Raw genomic sequence first — 22,272 nt, 5'->3', positions numbered from 1 at the left:
GGGTTGGCTCTCCACTTGTGTGCCTAATCTGGTCAGCCATCACATATGAACTATCTTCTTCTTCTTATATTCTCTTCTCTGTTCCCCTTTGTTTTGGGTTTCAAGTTACAGAGAAGTTATATTTAGCCCGAGGAGACTTGAGGCTGCTTTTCATATTAAAGAAGTCTTTAACAGTTGCACTATTTATATTTGTCTGTTTAGTTTTCTGCATTGTTTACGCCTTATGGGTTCATCTAGTCATTTCGATATGTTTTCTCATCTGATGAGCATGTTGTAATGGATTATTTGATTAACTAGATAACATGACTAATTGAAGTTATGGAAACTTGGTATTCAGGTTCCGTCTCATGTATTAATGGGTATACCAGTGAATGGTGAATCTATGTCTTTATCTCCTCTTGGTGAAGCTTGCTTGAGATCGGACTTGACTGCCATACATGAAATCTTAGAAAAACTTGGGTACAAAGATGACGAAGGAGCAGCTGCCGAGGTTTGTCTCATTACAATTATTTGATTTATTTTCATATCATGCCCTGTTTGGATATATGCTCTTCTGTCAGCTGGAGTCTATTCCTAGCTTAATTATAGTGAATAATGGTGGCATCAACTAAACTCAACCCATCAATGAAGTGCTGTTAGGATATCACTATAACTATGAAATTAGTGGAGGGAAGAAAACATGAGTAGTAAGTTCCAATTATCCCTGTAATGATATGTGGAGTTTACAGGGAGTGCTCTGAGAGGTTTAGTAAAAGCTTTTTTGGGTACACTTCTTCAGGAAAGCATTTTGTGGGTGTTATTAAGTTGTCTCACCTGTACACTGTTGTTGAGTGTAATTTCAGAAGCAGTAACTGTTTTTGGCTTTGTGCATTTTCGTCTGGACAGAACTATTTTATGATATAGAAAATTTAAATATAACTATGTATATTTAAAGTATGTTGATAATATTGTGTTTTGATAGTTTGTTAATGGTTAATATTATGTTGATATGTTTTGTGTTTTGAATTCGTATAGGATTTTAAAACATATCAACATAATATTAACCATTAACAAACTATCAAAACACAATATTATCAACATACTTTAAATATACATAGTTATATTTAAATTTTCTATATCATAAAATAGTTCTGTCCAGACGAAAATGCACAAAGCCAAAAACAGTTACTGCTTCTGAAATTACACTCAACAACAGTGTACAGGTGAGACAACTTAATAACACCCACAAAATGCTTTCCTGAAGAAGTGTACCCAAAAAAGCTTTTACTAAACCTCTCAGAGCACTCCCTGTAAACTCCACATATCATTACAGGGATAATTGGAACTTACTACTCATGTTTTCTTCCCTCCACTAATTTCATAGTTATAGTGATATCCTAACAGCACTTCATTGATGGGTTGAGTTTAGTTGATGCCACCATTATTCACTATAATTAAGCTAGGAATAGACTCCAGCTGACAGAAGAGCATATATCCAAACAGGGCATGATATGAAAATAAATCAAATAATTGTAATGAGACAAACCTCGGCAGCTGCTCCTTCGTCATCTTTGTACCCAAGTTTTTCTAAGATTTCATGTATGGCAGTCAAGTCCGATCTCAAGCAAGCTTCACCAAGAGGAGATAAAGACATAGATTCACCATTCACTGGTATACCCATTAATACATGAGACGGAACCTGAATACCAAGTTTCCATAACTTCAATTAGTCACGTTATCTAGTTAATCAAATAATCCATTACAACATGCTCATCAGATGAGAAAACATATCGAAATGACTAGATGAACCCATAAGGCGTAAACAATGCAGAAAACTAAACAGACAAATATAAATAGTGCAACTGTTAAAGACTTCTTTAATATGAAAAGCAGCCTCAAGTCTCCTCGGGCTAAATATAACTTCTCTGTAACTTGAAACCCAAAACAAAGGGGAACAGAGAAGAGAATATAAGAAGAAGAAGATAGTTCATATGTGATGGCTGACCAGATTAGGCACACAAGTGGAGAGCCAACCCTTAATTCGTGCAAGAGCTCGTCAAACCTTAATACGCACCACAAACGAACCTGATTAAATTATGAACACATACATGTGCATCAGAAATAACTCAGGACAGCTTTGACTTGTAGGGTTTTATCAATTCATCAAGTTTATCAAGTGGCGAAAATCAAGATCATAACAAGAATCTATACTATTTTCTTCCAATTATTGGGGGTAGTTTTACACAACTAATAATTTGCACAGCTAATGATGAAGTACCTTTTAACTTTTTAAGTTTGTTTAGTAAGCAAATTTGTCAAAAACATTTAAACTAGATTTGAGCCAACATCTCTGTAAATGGACACTTCTCCACTACCCATGACCATCTTTGGTGCAAAAGTAAATGTAATGCTTGTAATCTATTGTTTTCCAGGACTAGGAGTGACTTTTCAGATAGAATATACTCTCAAAAAATCTCAAAAATTAACAAACTTGGTTACTAACAGTCTGATAGAGGGACCTAAGCTGTGTGTTCCACTTATCCACGGCAGTGTATTTCTTCATCCCCTTTGACCTGCATGCAAAACATTACAAATGTGAAATATAGTGTGGAAAAAAAAGTCAAAAACCAATAAAAATCAGAAGAATGGCGGTATTTAAAATAATACTCTGTAATAATGAATAGATAAATAGGAAAACAAATATGGAATGTCCTTGCAGCTCCTTCACTGTACAAGAGGACACTGATCTCTATCTAATCACCTTGGATATGAAAGGGATCCGAATTCTTGTGTAAGGCTTGATCAGTTTGAGCAATACTTGAGTCCTCACATTCCTCATAAGATCTTCAATGTAATTTCGTATAAAAGGATCATCCATTATTGTCCTTCTATTACTCTGAAGAAATTTACAAAATTAGTTTAAACTAATCACAGCCGCATTTACCTCGTATTTGTTACGGAACTTGTTGTTCATAAAGTGAGTGATGATACTGCTTTTGCCGACAGACTCGTCTCCTAAGATGACGAGATTGTACCTGGCACTGGCGAGGACGGGAAACTGTCGTACATAAAGCAAGTGAGTGATGATACTATGAGCTCATAGGCAGGGAGTATTTCTACATTATATTGTTTGACCTATCCAATGATTACTAACAACAAGAAGAACCATTAGTTGCAGAATCAGCAGAAGCAAAATGTGTTTTTCTTGCCTTGGTATCATCCAGGTACTTCTGATATATGTCCTCCTTTGACAATACTACATTTACAAGACCAGACCAGCTACAGGGCATCGTACTTGTAGAACCATCAATGCCTCTCGGTCCCTGTCGTACAACGAGCACTCTCTCTCCCATCTCTTGCACTGCAACAACGAGCATTCCACCGCCAGTCTCTGATTCTCCTCTAGTCACATATGATAGCACTAGTCATCAGCAACTAGAACAATCATAAAAACATCAAAACAAACTAATTGTTAAACTTGGGAGAAGATTGAGAAACCACAAAGACATGAGAGCAAGAACTGATCATGGAACTTGCATTTTAGAGATACATCTTTTCAAGAAACAGTAAAGTGACATACTGGCATCTGCTAATACAATTACTACAGAATACTAGAACTACCAAAGATGTTTATTACGAAACAAGTTTTTTTTCACTTTTGGTTCCTCTACTATAATACCCCTTCCAAAATTAGGTCTCCGACTATCAAGATTTTTAGTGTTTGTGCATGAATATTCAATTTCTTCATCCTTAGCTCAATTTCTCGGGCAACCTAAGCCTCCGAAAAGTTGAGCTGATGATAAAATGTGAGAGCAATTGAATAGTCATGCACCAAAATTGGGGGTATCATAGTCAAGTAACCAAAAGTGGAAAAAACTCTTAGAAAACTAAACCATTATTTAACTAAATTATTTAACTAAATTAGAGGTCCTGGTTAATTATTTTCAGCCCCCACCCCAATCTCATGCTTATTGTATCTGCAGTTAAGGGTTCCTTAAGTAAATACTCGAAAACCCCAAAAGAAGAATCATCTAGAAATGAGAAATTACACTTCAATTCCCAGGTTGAAACCTAGCTCGAAACAACTATTATCTGCTAAAAAAGAAAACAGATATCAACAATCTCTGTCTAAACAGAGCTAATTTAGTCCACGAAGCTCCGGATCCAACTAAATCCAAGCTAAACGCGAAGAGGCAGATCAAGCAAAACACATAAATTCATTTCAATAACATTGGCACCCCAAATGAATTGAGAAAGAAAAGGACGAAGAAAGCAGAAAGAGAACCTCATAGGTAGTGCCTTCGGCGGAACCGGCGGCGGCTGAGAACCACAGTGGTGGTGGCGACGTCAGTGGCAGGCGTCGTCGACAGTACGTGGAGGCGTCGTTTTCGGCTGGGTCTGGTCACCGGTAGCTAACGAGAAGAAGAGAAGCGTCATGGGTGGTTGATGAGAGTGGCGCTTGAGTCCTTAGCTTGGTGTCGGCGGTGGCATTTGATCGGGGCTGAGGGAGCGTGGTGAGAGAGGCGGTGTCGACGGCGGAGGTGCGGTCAGTGAGGAGCGACGGCAGAGAGTGTTGGAGAGGTGTGAGAGCGAGATCTGGTTTGTGAAAACTGAAGAGGCGTTGAAGGTTTTTGTTTTGTTGTTTTTTTTTCTTTTTTGCTTTTTTTTTTCTTTTATTTTTTCCCGATCTGGTTTCCGTGCCCTTTCTAAAAGAAAGGGTAGCAGAAAGTCTATCCGCTTTAATAAACCGCTTCCCTTTTTTTAAAAAAGGTAGCGGTTTCTTATTCATTTATTTACAATTATGCCACCGCCCTATTTTTTTTTTTTTAAGAATACACTACCTTTGTTTAAAGAAGGGTAACCTAAAGTCAGATTTCTTTGCTCCATTTTGTACTAGTGAGAGAGCACCGAGAAGCCTCCACATGAACACAGACAATTTCGATGAAAAGCCATCACTTCAAATACATTGGGAGGAGAGAGTGCTCCCTGCTTTCGGTCTGAGCTCGGAGTAGGCCGAAGAGAAGGAGAAGTTGTCATAAGGGGAGATCGTCCAGATTAACTCCCCAGAAAGATCAGTAACATTGTCACAAACAAACTCCCTCACTCGTTGCATTCATCGCCAAGAGATAGAGTCCGTAGCCCTAACCTGACCATCAATGTAGCGAGCATGTATAAAATGACTCCGTAAAGAACCTCCCTGCAATGAAATAAAGCTTAGTAGAAAAAAGCCTGTTGGATTGAGCAAGGGATAGGACCCCCAAGCCTCCCTCATCTGTGTGAAAACATATGTTTTTCCAAGACATCCAATGTCTCTTTGGTTTGCCCTGAATTGTGCCCCAAAAGAAATTGGCGAGCTTAGATTCAAGAGCTTTCTCCGTCATTCGCAGCAAAGGCATTGAAGCAGCTGTGTATAAAGGAATCATTGATAGAACATGCTTGATGAGAATCAGGCGACCTCCAGGAGAGAGCAATTTACGGCGCCAATTGAGCAAGATGCTGTCAACTTTTTCTAGCAAGTGTTGATAGTAAATAGGCCTGTTACGCCCCTTGAACAGGTTCACCCCCTAATAGCGAAAAGGTAGGGAGGATCGCTGCATGCCCAGAATACGAGAGATAGAGGAAGCTCTCCGAGTAGTATAATTCTTGGAGGTAACGAAGAAACTCTTGCTGTAATTTAATTTTTGCTTGGACCCTGACCGACAACTGCGCTCTTAGATTGTGGTTCTTGAAAGCGTGGTCAAAATATTGAAGTTGTGTGTGATTGGGATTGTTATGGATAGATGGTAAAACGGGGAGTTAGAATCACCCCGAGTGTCATTCCCTCGACGAATGACAACTTGGAAGTTGGGCTTAGAAAAATGTAAGGCAGACTAAACACTTGAAGGCTCAATTCGGGAAAGTGGAATGACGTTGTTGGTTTAAAAGGGAATTTGGAAAAGAATTTGAAACTAAGAAAGGTAGATCGGGGAAATAGGGATTCACTCAGAGAGAGAAGAGGCGGTTAGGATTGGGTTTCGATTGAGTCATGTGATTGGTCAATCCCACAAGGGGAGGCTTGTGGTGATTTGATTGTGCGCTACTACTAGTCAAGAGAAGTGGATGGCTAGTGCGTTATCCGAAACGGTCTAACGCCGCCCATATGAACTCTTGCTCTCTATGGGGCATTTAAACAAACACTTTGCCCTCACTTCTTTCTGGGTCTTGCCCTCTCGGATCGAAGACGGGGAAATGAAGAGGCTCACGGCTACCCGGATCTAGCAATCTCTTGCCTAGATCTAGGTTTCCAACACCATCTAAGAAGTTGGGCCCCACTCCAAGAATGTCACAAAGATCATCCTCAAAAACAAGACATCCACATAGTCAACAATCAACAATCAATCTGTTGGTCCCGAAAGGTGGTAAAAAGTCTAGGGGGGTTGAATAGACTTTTTAAACTTTTTCACAATAAATAACTCTTTGGTAATTTCAACTTTAAATAACAAGTAAATAGAGAAGTATTTAATTAACTTGAAGTGCACAGCGGAATAAATATAAGTAAAGAGTTATGCCCAATCAATAAATTGAATCACATACACATGTTAGATATGCTCAGATGATGTGTAAAGATGACATGAATATCTTGAATATTTAAAGCAGATGATTCACTCAATATTTAACAATATTATTCAAGATTATAAATAAGACTTCGTGCAAAGTCAACCGTATGATGAATGTCATATGCAACACGTCAAACTTGCTTAGAATAATTCAAATGTTAAGCATGGAAAGTTTGAGTTACATGCATACGTGAAAACACACTAAACCCGAAAGATTAAGATTAACAGTGAATAGTAAACGGGTTAGTCAAATACTTAAATAAATAAAGCGAATTAAGTAAGTGCGGTATGTGAATGAGAGAGGCAATTTATAGTGGTTCGGAAGTGGCGTAATCTTCCTAGCCACTTTACTCCATTCACTTCTAGGAGTAATTCACTATTTTCCACACACAGTTACAATAGTGAATAAGTGCTACACAGACACTTCTTCCGGATGTCTTGCACACAGCTACACCCAACTCCGAGTGTCTCGCACATAGCTACACTCAACTCTAAGTATTTCGCGCACAGCTATACTCAAACACCAACTAAGTGTTTTGCACACAGCTACACTTAACAACTACGAGTGTTTTGCACACAGTTACTGTAACACCCCGTGTTACAGACTTTAATCCCGGACTAATTATTTAATTAATTTCATTAATAATATTTAAATAGGTTTTAATTTGGTTAGGATTATCTTTAATTAATTAATATGGACCACCATGGATCGTGAACCCTTGCCTAAACTAGAAGGAATAAAGAGAGTAAAACCTTTTGCTAGTCAGATTCCAATTAGGAATCGTAGACCTATATACCTGTTAGGAATAGAAAGTAGGCCTTTACTATTCAGATTCTGATTAGGATTCCTAACTCTATAAATAGGGATTAGAAACCAATTAGAACCCTTACCACCCATAGTTATATTACACGAAATTATTCCCAGGAGATTCCCCACCACCAAGCCTAGGTAGATCAATTGGATGGAAATCTTAGAGAAGAGCCTTAATAGCCAAGTGAGGATTAATTAAGGCTAAGAGGTAACCCATGTCTCAACAAAACCTATTTTCCTTGATATATCTTATTCATTGGCTCCTTTGATAATCGTATGTGTAATTCTGTGATTGAGTCTTGATAGAGCCCTTGCATAGGATTTATATTGTGCTTATTTGATAATCTTTATGTTCTTGATATTGTGATCGATTATGTGTATGATCTTGTATTATAATGATGTCTAGAGCCCTAGGGTTTATATCGTGAATTTCGTACTATGATGTTCTTGGTATATTTGGGTGGGATTATGCATGATCGGGTGTTAAGTCTAGCCTAGGACTTGTGTTTAGGACTTTGCATATAGATTTCTTGATATTCTTGTGGTTCCAGATGTTCCTGAACCGTTATATGATTAATATGGAGTCTTGACATGTTTAGCAGTCGTGTTAGAACGTATTTGGTGTAATTCTTGGTTTAATTCCGTTAATTGAGTCCGTGGTGTTGTCATTATGTGTTTGAATGTGTTTGGACATGGTTTCGGGTTCCACGAAAGATCTCGGGACCGAAAGTTTCCTGTGTACCAGTGGGGGGTGTCCACCCGCCACCTACCCGCTGCCCAGGACTACTATTCCAGCGGGCAGCCGCGGTGGTCTGCCCGCTGGGCACCCGCTAGAATAAAAGGTGGCCGCTGGTGGGTGGCTGGCGGGTGGTCCTCCACCCGCCACCTACCCGCTGGAATGTTGATGTGTATCGTGATGTTTTTCCCCATTTGATGTTTCCCTATTTTCCGTTGGGTCCCGTTGTACCCCGTTTGTCGTGTATTAGTCTCGTTTGGTGTTTTTAGGTATCGTTCTAGGAATTTATGTGTAATACGTGTCGTTGTTGTTGTGTCTTGATTGTTATGTGATTATGTGTTGATTGATTGATTGGTGATGCGTATCGTGGTCATTGCGTAATGGCCATTGTGAATGATGATGATGAGATTGTGATTTGTGGAAATAAATTATTGGCGGTTGGCACCACTTTTGCCCGGTCATTGTACTAAATGTACAGGTCATAGCGGTGACTGTGCCAAAGGCACACACCCACCTTAGACTTGCTTGCCATTGAGCATGGGTCAGGTTATAAGTGCTACGGTGTCATGTTAGAGCTATATGCGCTAACCCCTTGATAGTGGCACTAGAGGTGCGGATCATTGACTGGCACTGCGACACCATCTTGATATGTTGGTGGTTGATAGGTGGTTTATTGGTGGGGGCATGTAGTTGCCTGGAGGTATAGGTTGGAACTAATATAAGGACGGAGGGGAGCTACAAGGTTGGAACTTGGTATAAGGTTGGAGGATGAATTGTGTGCTTTGATGACTACTTGCTAATTGATTGTATTAAATGCCTTCGTTGCCTCTACTTGTTATTTATATGATTATCTGCTTGTTATGTCTTGTATTGCGTTCTTAGGGTGCATGTTAGTCTTTATGATTACTCTATACTGTTGAGTCTGTTAATATGCCTTGAGTCTTGATCTTGGATTTAAACTAGAGTCTCGTAAGTATATATGTATTCCAGTTTCAAAATGAGTTTCTTATATCTACTTATATTGTACTTATCGCGTTGGAGTGGGTTACCGGCATTATTCGCTGATGGTTGTTACACCGAATGTTTTTCAGAGACAGTTGAGTAGCGTCGGAGCGCGCTAGTTGGATTCGTGGTATTAGTTTAGGTAGTTCCAGCTTTGATGAGATGACCTGCGTGCCTTGATTTGTACTTAGATATCAATTGTGGTTAATGCTTTGTTAGATAGTTTAGTCTGTGCATCTGAGTTCTCTAGCTCAGATGTGGCATAGCACACCCCAACTATTATGTTTAGCTTATGCTCTGTTTGGGAAATAATAATATATTAGCCCTTTATTTTATAGGTATTAAATATCTTAAAATTTAGGGGTGTTACAGCTACACTCTTTTGAGTATTTTGCACACAGCTATACTCTTTTTACAATTACATATACAAATGTAATTGTATCTCTCTCCAACTAATTTTGAGACTATTCAGACTAAGTCTCTCTTCTAGATATTTCAATGAATATTTAGCACTTGCACTTGTTCATCCGCCTCTATTATGTGTCTCGTGTTTTTTCTTTTCTTCAAGTCTTCATGGCCTTTTATAGATAATCAAATATATCCGTTGGAGTGAGATATTTTGATATTTGAAATTTGAATCTTGTAGCCTGATATTGTTGACAATAGTTGGTCTTCAATTTGATTTGATTGTCAACTTGCCTGACAAGATAATATTTTTATTTCAACTTGATTTTCAAGTTGTTTCTAAAATATTATTATCTTTGCCATTTTTGAATTTCCAACGTCTCTTTGCAATAAATCCTTGTGATAGAATTTATTTCTAGGATAAGATCTTTATTCATGCCTTCATAAATTTTCCACCGTTCTGATCATATCTATCTTCAGGCAATTTGGATTCTTGTGATGTGAGATGAATCAAAATAAATTGATCATCCTGCTTGTTTGTCACATCTTACTCCTCTGAGACGCATTGTGCTTATTTTGTTTGTTTGACTTGTCACATCTTACTCCTTTGAGACGCATTGTGCTTATTTTGTTTGTTTGACTTGGCACATCTTGCGTGTTTGACTTGTTTTGTTTGTTTCACTTGGCACATCTTGCGTGTTTGACCTGGTCACATTGTGTTCACGCATTGTGCTTATTTTGTTTGTTTGACTTTGACTTGGCACATCTTGCTTGTTTGACCTGGTCACATTGTGACCTTTAAAATAAATCCTTGAGGGGGAATTGATCTTGGGTGTGATTGTTGTATGTTAGAACTTCTACCATTTCACCGTTAGGCTCATCCGATCATTTTCGGCTACAACACTTTTGTTAAATGCTTGACTTCTGGATGAATACCCGTAGGACCAAAATTAATTCTCCAAATTAATTTTGTTCTTCATTTAGTAGATTTTCCTTTGCATACTGACATGATATTCTGAATTATGATGCTTGTACTAAAGACCTAAATTCGAAGGGGATTTAAAGTACATTTGGCTCATCAAAACTTTATTACAAAAATATTTCTATCAATTTTCTCCCTTTTTGATGACGCCAAAACCTATACTCAGTCATTCGGCTTGTCTTTTAAAAATAAAATTTTCAAAAGATTTTATTAAATCTGACATAGCCATGATGAGTTTAACAGTTGATTTTGACTCTTGGAAAGGTATTTTTAGCAAAAATTTCCTATTCGCATTTTTGGACTTTAATATTAATGATTTTTGAAATTTTTCCAATTATGCGATTTGTACAAGCTAAGCTAAAAATTTACCTTTCAAGACAAATTAAAATAACAATAGACAAAATACTATAAGCATCATAATCAGATAGTGAGCAAAATATTCATAATCATACTTTAGAGTTTGTAGATCAAGCAAAACATTGTAACATCAATCATACAAATCACTTGATTATTTTGTTCCTCTTTTCTTCTAACACATGATTGATATGTTTCTTGATTTCATTGAAATTGTCACTAATAGCATAATCTTTGCATACCTGCCCAATCACATAGTAATTGAAAGCTTCAATGATGTTGTCTCCGGGCAGTGCATTTTCTTCATACCAGATTATGCATTCTTCTAGACTCTTATCTCCTTGCAATTTTGCATCATTCACCTTGATGTAGTATAGAAGCACCATTAGCATTAAGGATCTTGCATAGCTCTTGATGCGTCTGAAATTCTCATTTGAGATCCACATATTCTGGTCACTTGGACCACTCTTCTTCATCCCTTTTGGTAGATCATTTAGATTTACCAATCTTGGCATTTCAACTCTGCCATCCCTTGGTGTGGGTTCCAAATAGAGAGCTACTTTGTTGAACCAATTAATTTGCTCATGATTTCCACCTGCACAAATAATGTCACGAAATGATATGTTAGTGGTATTAGCACTACTTGATCCTCTTGGATTGCTTGCATCACCACCAAACCAATATCCCAGTCCTGCTCTTCTGGTTGTGGTGTTGATTCTGCCAGATCTGCCTCCCCTACTGCTGCTTACACCAATATTTTTGGTAGCCATGGCAGTCATGATGCCTTCCATCATTTCTTTCAAATGGTTGAATCTCTCTTCCCCCTTTTTGGAGTAATCAACCAACTCATGAACAGATGCATGAAGGGAAGAAACAGATTGTGCAATGATGTCATAGGAACCACGAAGACATCCAACTTTGGTGTTGATAGAGTCAATATCTGTGTGGACATCTCTAAGTTGATTATCTTGTTGATGAACTACTTTGAGAATTCCTTTGCTTTGGTTCACGGAGACCACTTCACTGGCCTGCCTATCATTCTTGAGGGCTTGAGAAAGTTGAAGAAAGAATTCATTGAGCACAACTTTGACATTGGCATTCAAACCACCAATTTGTCTCTCTAAGGATTGGTGTGTGTCAATCAAACATTGTTGACTCTTTTGATTATCAACAAATGATTCTTCAAGCTTTCTACTATGAGTGTTGACAACATGATCCATACGAGTATAGATTCCATGGATCAAACCTTCCATTCTGTCCACCTGACTGAAAACAATATTTTCCAGTTTCTTCAAGTTTTCATTCGAGACAGTAGCTTCATGGTCTTGTTCTTGGACTGTGGGTTGAGATCTTGCTCTTTCTTGAGCTGTGTTGTCATCAGGCAGCTGAGATTGTCCTTGTTCCTGCCTTGCTCTTTCCGGGGTGAGATGCTCTAACACAAATGTATCACCTTGACCACTCTCAAAATGTTGAGATTGTGCTTCTTCATTGTGCTGGCTGCCTCTCATGGCTTGATTTTCCATTTGTGCATGGCTCACCTCAGTCTGATTCAAAACACTCACATCATATAGATCAATATCAAGAAAATTTGGACTCACCACATTGTTTCCTTGATCAGTAAACTGACCAAAATATTCAGTTTGTGAGCCACTTGCCAGTTCCGGGTCTGTGATATGTCGAGACATTTCAATAACTCGATCAATATCATCATCATCTAAAAAATCATCTCCGGTTGGCAAATTTCCTTGGACTTCATTGACTTAAACATGCTCGGCCATTTTTGCTTTCAAATTGGCTAGAAATGTAGCATTAATAACTGAAATTCTTGTGGCTTGAGAAACAATATGACAATCAATCCAATTTAAAGCAAAAATTTCCTCATTGTCCATACTAGGTCCACGTGACATCAACTCATGATATGTATCAAGTCTCCATTGTCTCCAATTCAATACTCTTTGGTATTCACTCACCAAAACTGAGTTTAACCCATCAAATTGACATATAATCTCACTTTGAACTTCCTCCATGGATTCTACCTAAGAGGTTGGGTTTTGGGCCACATTATTTTGGTTGGAATTTTGGTTAAGACTTGAGGTGTGAGTTTGGCTTAGGTTGTGATCGTGGCTAGATGTATGAGTGTGGCTTGGATGGGGGTTGTGGCTTGAAGTATGAGTGTGACTTGGATTGGGGTTGTGGCTTGAAGGATCATTGGCTTGAGGTACGGGTTGAGGGTTGAGAATATCTTGCACTAGTCTTTTTTTCTGGCTTGTAGTGCTCGGGATTTTCTTTTTCTTTTGTTGGACTCATCTAATACCTCAAAATCTTTATAGAGAATTCGATTGTTTCTAAAGGGTTTTCTTACTCGCATGGTTAATTCTTTTTGTTTCAAAGTCTCTCCAATCAGTAGACCAAATCCTAGAACACCGCTGAATTTCCCATTCTTAATTTTTGCACCCTTAACAAAATGACATATTCTGCTCATCACCAACTTACTCCAATTTGCCCTAACACCAGTCATAATAGCATGCATATAGCCAATTCTTTTTGGAGATATGTCTTCCATACTGTTTATTTTCCACATAATACATTTATATATCACATTTATCAACATTTGATATTCCGGCTTCAAATCAGTTTTATCTCCAGAGATATTAGGTTCAACAGATGCCTTCTCATTTATTATCTCTGCCCAGACCTCAGTGCGGTCATACACATGCATGTCTAAATCTAGCAAGGGTTGTTCCGGGGTAGACATAAGCAGTCCAAAGGTTGAGTATAACTCATTTTCTCCAATGCAGATCGGAGTTCCATTAACAGTGGACTCAATGGTCCAACCATTCACCTTGGCATTGACATAGAAATCGGCTACATCTTCATCATAGTATCCAGAGTAGGAATAAGAACATAACCTCATTAGACCACTATTTTGAATTGCATGGATGATCCTTTGGGCAAGCTCCGAATTCTTGTCATTTTTGAGAAATCCAGTAGGGTCGAAGCTTCCTCCTACTTTGACATTGGTGGCCAATTTGGTGAGATTAATCGGCAAAGGTTGTTCTCCATTGACTTGTGAACTTGATTCTCCGATTGTTGCCATTGTGTAGTCGAAGGTTGATGAAGATTAAGAGATGTAAAAATTTGAAGAGTTTTTGGCTATGGAAGATGAAAAGTTTCGAAGGTGTTTGGAAAGGTTGTAAAGTGGAGAAGATGATGGATTTTGACTTTTGACTGGTTGAGTGGAAGGGGTCTTTTACAAAAAGGTCTTTCAATTTTGCTTTAGGACTCTTAAGTGTTGAGGGGTATTTTTGGAATTCCACTCGTTGACATAACTAATTGCTAGTCTAGGTTTTATATTCTCCATTCGGTTTGTCTGTTTTGTGGCGCCAATTTTAGAGATATAAAATCAATTTTGACCTGCCACAAAAAAAATAGTACTAAGTCTATTCCAATAACAACAACAACAATAATAATAATAATAATAATAATAATAATAATAATAATAATAATAATAATAATAATAATAATAATAATAATAGTAGTAGTAACCAAAAATAACATCAAAAATAAGTAGAAAAATAAATAAATGGGATGGAGTAAATGCTTACAACTACCATAACTAGATGCTCTTATTTAAGCTAATAGGCAATCATCACAACCATCTCGTCAACATAAATAAGGTAGATATTGCATGTAAGAAAATCTTATAAATTTATATATATATATATATATATATATATATATATATATATATATATATATATTATATATACATACACGGCTAAAGAGAAAGGTAATTATGCATATTTTAAAAAAATAAAGAGTATTTAAGACAAGTTATCCCAGATACTAGGAGGTGACAACTTGGTGCATGTTTGACACATAGGCAAATAAAAAAATGTGACGGAAAGAGTAACATTAGTATATAAGATAATTTAATTCGAACGAAAAAAAAAATTTGAGCATGTAATTAAATGAGATTTAGTGACTTAGCTCAATTCGATCATGCCCATTTCGTGTTTCAATTTTGAAAACCTTGATTCGCACAAGGGTTTTGTGAGAATGTCAGATGTTTGATTTTCAGTTGGAATATATTCTATTCTCAGATCCTTCTTTTCGATGATCATCACGGATGAAATGATGTCTCACGTCAATGTGCTTAGTTCTTGAATGTAGCACGTGATTTTGAGTAATTGCGATAGCACTTGTATTATCACAAAATATGCTAACATCTTCGCAATTCACACCGTAATCTTTTAATTGCTGCTTCATCCAAAGGATTTGTGCACAACAACTCCCAGCTGCTATATATTCAGCTTCGGCAGTGCTTGTAGCTATGGAGTTTTGCTTTTTGCTAAACCAAGATACCAATCTTTCCCCTAAGAACTGGCATGTCCTTGAGGTACTTTTTCGATCGATTTTATATCCTGCAAAATCTGCATCTGAAAAACCTGTTAGTATAAAATTACCTTCTTTGGGATACCATAATCCCACATTGATTGTTCCCTTTAGATATCGAATGATTTTCTTGGTGGCAAGAAAATGACTTTCTTTTGGCTTTGATTGGAATCTGGAATATACACCCACTGAGTAGGATATATCCGGTCGACTTGCAGTGAGGTATAGTAATGATCCAATCATTCCTCGATATTTCGTTTCATCAACGTCCTTGCCTTCATCATCTTTATCCAATCTTAAGGATGTGCTCATCGGGATCTTGATTGAAGATTTTCCATCTTGACTGAATTTTTTTATTAGGTCTTTTGTGTATTTGGCCTGATTGATAAATATTCCATCGTTTAGTTGCTTTACTTGCAATCAAAGAAAGTAATTCAATTCTCCATCATGCTCATCTCAAACCTATTCTGCATGAGCTTGGAAAATTTCTCACATAAAGTTTTATTAGTACTTCCAAAAATAATGTCATCAACATAAATTTGTACCAATAAAATATGATCATTTTCTTGAATTCTAAATAAGGTTTTATCAACAAGGCCTTTTGTAAATCCACAGTTAATTAAGAACGTTGATAGGGTGTCATACCAAGCTCTAGGTGCTTGTTTTAACCCGTATAATGCCTTCTTTAATGTAGACCTTATTAATATCACCTTTTACCTCGAAGCTAAGTGGTTGTTCAACGTAGACTTCTTCTTCAAGTAAGCCATTTAAAAATACACTTTTCACGTCCATTTGGTAGACCGTGAAATTCTTGTATGCGGCGTATGTTAGAAATATTCTGATAGCTTCGAGTCTTGTGACTGGTGCAAATGTTTCGTCGAAGTCTATTCCTTCTTCTTGTGAATATCCTTTTGCCACTAATCTTGCTTTATTTCAAACAACAATTCCTTCTTCATTGGCTTTGTTCCAGAAAATCCATTTTGTTCCAATTACATTGTGATTTTCGGGTCTTGGAACTAATTCCCATACATCATTTCTTTTGAATTGATCCAACCCTTCTTGCATTGCATTATTCCAGTCCGGATCATTTAGGGCTTCTTCGATACTTGTAGCTTCCACTGAGAAAGAAAACATGAAAATAAAGCATCTATATTTGAGGATTTTGTTTTTACTCCTTCTCGTGGATCTCCAATAACTAGCTCTGGATGGTGATCTTTGAGCCATCTCAAGTCAGGTTGTAGATTGCATGGATTTTCCACGTTTCCTTGCTCAGTAGGTAAGTTGGAGGTGAATTCAATTTGCTCCTCAGATTGTTCTCCAACTTGTGCTTCTGCTTGAGAATTTAGAGTTCCCACGTGTGGTTCTTTATTTATTTCCACGTGTGCTTCACTATTCTAATCAATGCCCACTTGCTCTATTCGCTATACAACATTATCTTTAAAAGATATGTCAGCATCATTAAATGATTTTTCAACTTGACAACTTTCCTGATCATTTTTGTTGCTTTGGGTTTCCTTCTTGTGAACCTCATCAAATGTAACATGAATTGATTCTCTACCACCATCGATATTTTGTTTAGTACTCTGAAAGCTTTACTGGTAGATGAATACCCCAAAAATATTCCTTCATCTGCACACTCATCAAAAGTCTTTAGATATGTTTTACCATTATTAAGAATAAAACATTTGATACCAAAAGTATGAAAATAGTTGAGTTTAGGTTTTCTCCCTTTCCATAACTCGTACGGAGTTTTGTTGTAGGACTTGTGTATCAAGCTTTGATTTTGCGTATAGCATGCGGTGTTGATTGCTTCAGCCCAATATCTTTTAGGTAGCTCGGCTGACGTAATCATGACACGTGCGGCTTCTTTTAGCGTTCTATTTCTTCTTTCGGCTACACCTGTAACACCCCGTGTTACGATCCCTAAAACCAATTAATCAGTTAACCAATTACCCAAAGAAAGAATTAAATTACAATAATTAATTGGGAAAAGGCCCACCATAGTCCGTGGGCCCTCATCTCTAAACCCAACCCCTAGTTCTAAAAGGAATAGAGTTAGCAAGCCTATAGTATTTGGGCCCTAATTAGGACTCTTAAATATATAAATAGGGGAACATAGGAGGCACGTAGAACCCCCACTAAAATAATCCCTCACCCCACAAGGAGCTCCAAGAATTCCCCTAGGAGAAATCAAGAAAGAAGAAAGACTTAAAGAAAGATCCTTCATAGCCAAGGAAATTAATTAAGGCTAAGAGGTAACCCATGTCTCAACAAAACCTATTTTCATAGCTATGATTCCCCTCTTATGATTTCCCCATATTCTTGTGTATTGATGATTCGTATATTGTTCTTGACGATTGGTGTTATAATTCCATGGGCGATCTTGATAATCTTGTTGATGAAAAAGGGATTCTTGATGATTGTGCGGTTCTTGATGGAACCTAGTTTCTTAATGATTATGTGCCATTCTTGATTGTTCTTGATGTTTAAAGAGGAATCATGTTCTTGTTAAATTGAATGTGTCTAGAGCCCTAGGTCGTATCGTGAAATTCGTATGGTGTTATTCTGGATGTATTGAGTGGGAATTCACATGTTCGGGTATTAAATTTGTTTAGAAAAGCATGATAGGATATGTGTCGTATGTTTCCCGCTTTTGGTCCGTTAATTGTCTAGGTGTTGTTATCAATTGCGTTTGAAAGTGTCTAAGCATGCTTCCGGGTTCCACTAAGGTTCCCGGGGCGTTTTTGTGATGAAAGAGTCAGTGGGGGGTAGGGGACCCGCCACCTACCCGCGGCCAACGTTGAAGTCGCCGGCAGCGGGCAGCCGGCGGGCAGGCGACTGCCCGCCAGGCACCCGCTGCCCGGAACCACGACGCCCGCGGGCAGCCGGCGGGTGACCCCTCACCCACCGGCTGCCCGCTGGATTTTACCCCACTTTGGGATTTCGGCTTCCCCGTTTGATGTTCCCCCGACCCCCGTGGTGTCCCAACGGACTCCGTCTATCGTGCCTAAGTCTAGTTTGATGTTTCGGGTACGGTTCGTAGGATAAATGAGTCTTATATATCGCATGCTAGTTGAATTGGTATCCCGTTGGCCTAGGTGAAAGAAGTATGAACCCCTTAGGATTATCCCTAGTTTGTGGATGACCACGCATAGGTTTCATTATACGTTTTCTCCCCTTCCTAATGTGTTAATGTGGGTTGCATGTGCTTGCTATGTGTTATGTGTGCATGATACCCCAATTTGGTTGCGATCAAATTGGTTATTCCTGAGCTGCGGTTCAGAAGCTGGCTGCGGTCAGATTTACACTCTCGGGCTGCGGTCCACCGTTTGGTTGCGATCAAACGTTTTACATGAGCTGCGGTTCATATTCCTAGCTGCGGTCAGATGACTACTCTTGGGCTGCGGTCCACTGTTTGGTTGCGATCAAACATTATGATGAGCTGCGGTTCATCGGTCGGTTGCGATCAACCCCTCCGTGTTGCGATACGGGGCAGGGTGTTGCGGGGCCGTGTCAGAGCTATATGCGCTGACCCTCATGTATGGGCAAGCGATTGGTCCTGTGGCGCCAACAAAGTGTGCTATGTGATGAGATAGGGATGGTTTGATTGTTATGGTTGTTATGAAAACGTGACCATAGGATACATGCTAGTAAACTGTATATGCTTGATTATGACTATTGGCTGTGCTTATCTCTATCTGTCATATCTGTTCCCTATACCTGAGAATTGTGCATGCTTGGTTATGACTGGTGGTTGTGCTTATCCCTATCTGTCGAGTCTATTCCCTGTTTTGAAAGCTAGAGTCTCTTAGGATATATCTTCATGCTTCGAAATGGTTTTTCGTATATCTATGTATATATCTATATATATTGTATTTCAACGCGTTGGAGTGGGTTACCAGCATCTCTCGCTGAACAGATATATTTGGCTTTCAGGCACAGAAGAGTAGACACTGGAGCGCGCTAGAACCATGGAGCGTAGAAGTAGATAGTTTCCCTTTCGGCCTGCGTGCCATGTTTATGCATTTACTTGTTGAGGATATTAGTCAGTTAGCCTGTGTACCTGAGTTCTCTAGCTCAGGTGTGGCATAGCACCCCGTACTCTTTATATTATGTTTTGGAATTCAATGAGATTTTACCTTCTTTATATAAGTTTCAAAAGTTTTCGAAAATCTGGGGTGTTACAACATCATTTTGTTGTGGTGTACGTGCGGCGGATAGTTGATGTAGAATTCGTTGAGAATTGCAGTAGACTTGGATCACTTGATTCATGAACTCGGTTCCACGATCAGTTTGAATTTTTGCAATTTTCAAGTCTTTTTCGTTTTGTAGTAGCTTTAGAAGTTCCGATAGCTTTTGTTCCACTTCATTTTTCTTCTTGAGAAATATCGTCCATGTGTACCTGGAAAAATCATCAACAACAACTAGTGTATATTTCTTACCACTTATACTTACTGGGTCTACTGGACCAAATAGATCCATGTGTAGTAGACTTAGCGGTCTTGTTGTAGATTCTTGTGTCTTGGACTTGAATGATGACTTGATTTGTTTTCCTCTTTGGCAAGCATCACATATTTGATCATTCTTGTAGACAATGTCCGGTAGACCTTCGACGAGTTTAGTTCTTCCGAGCTTGTTGATGGTTTTCAAATTTAGATGATTTAATCTTTTGTGTCATTCCCAACGTGTTGCAGTTGAACTTGTTGCCATCAAGCATGTTGATTTCTTGGTTGTACTCCAGTCAACTATGTACATGTTTTTCTTCCTTGTTCCTTCGAGTACAATTTCTCCAGTGGAATCATTCTTCACTTGACATTTTTCTTTGAAGAATTCTAATAGATATCCTTTGTCACGAAATTGGCTTGTACTTAACAAGTTGAATTTTAGACCTTCAACAAAGGATACATCTTCGATTTGTAAACCATTGCGGGATATTGTACCAATTCCTTTGGTTATGCCGTATCGTTCATTTCCACCGAATACGACTTTTTTGGTCCTTCGATATTTTTGAACTTCACAAGACTAGATTTATTTCCAATCATGTGTCTAGAACATCCACTATCGAAATACCAAATTTCCTGCAAATAAATTACACATTTTTAGGTACCCAACATGATTTGGGTCCTCGGGTGTTTGTCATTTTTGGTACCCAAATCCACCTAGAACTCACTGATATAAGTTTAGGTGATTGGTAACCATTAAACACATTATAATCATAGATAATTTTTGAAAACATTTTTTGTGCCGGTTTTTGAAAATTGACTCCATTTTTTTTGCACTTGGGAAGAAGATTGTTTGAGCCTTTGAAAGACATTAAATCTGGACTTAGTCCATGGTTTAATATCATCAAACCAATCTTGTTTAGAAGGATAAAATCTCCCTACCCCAATTCTTGGATTTCTTCCCATTTTCCTATGAGGACTTTGTGCACTTGACTCATTGGTATGTTTCCATTTTGGAACAAACTTTTGCCTTTGTACAAACTGCTTTGGCGAAATATTATTTCTTTGAGGCTTCGGCCTTGCAGCATTAAATTTCGCATTAGTTTGGTAACCAATTCCTTGTCTCATTGTGCTATCTTGACCTTTTACAAATTTTACCACTTGGACTTCATTATTTAGAGTAGTAGTAGAATTGGTCAATTTCGCAGAGGCTTGAGAACACGATGGATCATAACCAAGTCCGGTTTTATCACTTGAGGGTTTTTGCATATTTACCATTTGTCCATTATTTTGGATGAATGTGTAAACGTTGCTATAACCTCTCTAAGGTTGTGTTCTCTCACTTTCCTTGATTTACACTCTTCTTGAAGACAAATAATTTTAGCCTTCAAATCTTTCACTTCCAATAGAGCATTTTGCAATTTTTCATTTAATTCATCTTTTTCAAGACTTAAGAAATTTTTGCGCTCCTTGAGTTGAGGGTGAGTGTCCATTACGGTTTGACAATCTTTCATTAAGTGAAAGATGGACTCTCTAGAGAATGAAGAATTTACAGAGTCATAAGATTTAGATGTTACATCATCTTCTTCATTTTCATTTGCCATAAGACACATGTCTTCGTAGGATGATTTGTTGGAGATACTCATGCAAAACATTGCATTGTCATCTTTTCAGGTATCACTTTCATCACTTGAAGATTTCTCTGACTCACTTGTCTCTAGTGGGTCACTAATTAGTGTTTTTCTTCTTTCCTTGTTGAATCTTTTGTCTTTGGTTTTGGATTCTTCCTGTTGAGAGTTAGAAATATTTGTGTATTGACTTTTACTTACCTTGGGGTGTGGACAACTTGCTGCGAAATGTCTGGGCTTTCTACAATTGTAATACAAATTTGAATCTTCTTCAACTATTTCTTTCTTCGAATTTTTCGTTGCATTCCATGGTTTTCTTTGTGGATTTTTCTTGTAGTTGCTCCTCGTCATGAATTTCCTAAATTTCTTGACGAAGAGAGCAAATTGATCATTAGGCAATAATTCATTAGTTTGTACTGACCTTGAGGTTGACGGTTGCTCAACTATGATTGCGTTGTTATTTTCTTCATGATCTTCCTCTACTCTTGACTTCATCTCAAACTCATAAGCCTTTAGATCGCTAAAAAGCTTATCGGCTGTTAGGGTTTTTAGATCTCTATGATCTCTCATGGCCGTGACCTTCATATCCCATGTAGATGGTAGACCACGTAGGATTTTGAGTGAGATTTCCTTTTGATTAATGTTTTTTCCAAGATCATTAATTTCTCCTAGATTTTGACAAATCTTGTCTCCATGTCGGTAATATTCTCACCGCTTAGCATTTTAAAATCCTTGAATTTCTTTAATGCTTTGGTGAGCTTATTATCCTTTTCTTGTTCGTCTCCTTCACCAATTTGAATGAGCGTTTCCCAAACTTCTTTTGCGGATTGGCATTTTCGAACTTTTTGGAATATCGTATCATCGATAGATTTGAACAAAATATCCTTGTCAATATTGTCCAAGTTATTTCGTGTTCTATCTTTACGAGACCATTCCACCTTC

General features: G+C 38.0%; 1 protein-coding gene and 1 long non-coding RNA gene across 2 annotated transcripts; one reads left to right on the top strand and one right to left on the bottom strand.

The window, feature by feature from the left end:
* The first annotated feature begins 32 nt into the window (after positions 1 to 32).
* Positions 33 to 21,718, top strand: LOC109160456. Its single transcript, XR_002050743.1, has 3 exons — positions 33 to 115; positions 9,164 to 9,166; positions 21,707 to 21,718. It is a non-coding gene; the product is annotated as an uncharacterized LOC109160456 (long non-coding RNA).
* Positions 2,767 to 4,567, bottom strand: LOC109160454. Its single transcript, XM_019308745.1, has 3 exons — positions 4,343 to 4,567; positions 3,189 to 3,354; positions 2,767 to 3,037 (listed from the first exon to the last, which is right to left on the bottom strand). Exons 1-3 carry the CDS (start codon positions 4,414 to 4,416, stop codon positions 2,894 to 2,896), a joined length of 384 nt encoding a protein of 127 aa, XP_019164290.1. The 5' UTR covers positions 4,417 to 4,567; the 3' UTR covers positions 2,767 to 2,893.
* Positions 21,719 to 22,272: the final 554 nt, after the last annotated feature.

This window comes from Ipomoea nil, unplaced genomic scaffold, assembly GCF_001879475.1.
Source record: "Ipomoea nil cultivar Tokyo-kokei standard unplaced genomic scaffold, Asagao_1.1 scaffold2847, whole genome shotgun sequence".
NCBI classification, from domain to species: Eukaryota; Viridiplantae; Streptophyta; class Magnoliopsida; order Solanales; family Convolvulaceae; genus Ipomoea; species Ipomoea nil.
This window is presented reverse-complemented; position numbering and strand designations above follow the sequence as displayed.

Coding starts and splice junctions, on each gene's coding strand:
- LOC109160454 (XM_019308745.1), bottom strand. CDS start 4,416: ATGACGCTTCTCTTCTTCTCGTTAGCTACCGGTGACCAGACCCAGCCG. Junction 3,355..4,342: donor ACGCCTCCACGTACTGTCGA/CGACGCCTGCCA, acceptor TGGCGGTGGAAT/GCTCGTTGTTGCAGTGCAAG. Junction 3,038..3,188: donor AGTACCTGGATGATACCAAG/GCAAGAAAAACA, acceptor TATGTACGACAG/TTTCCCGTCCTCGCCAGTGC.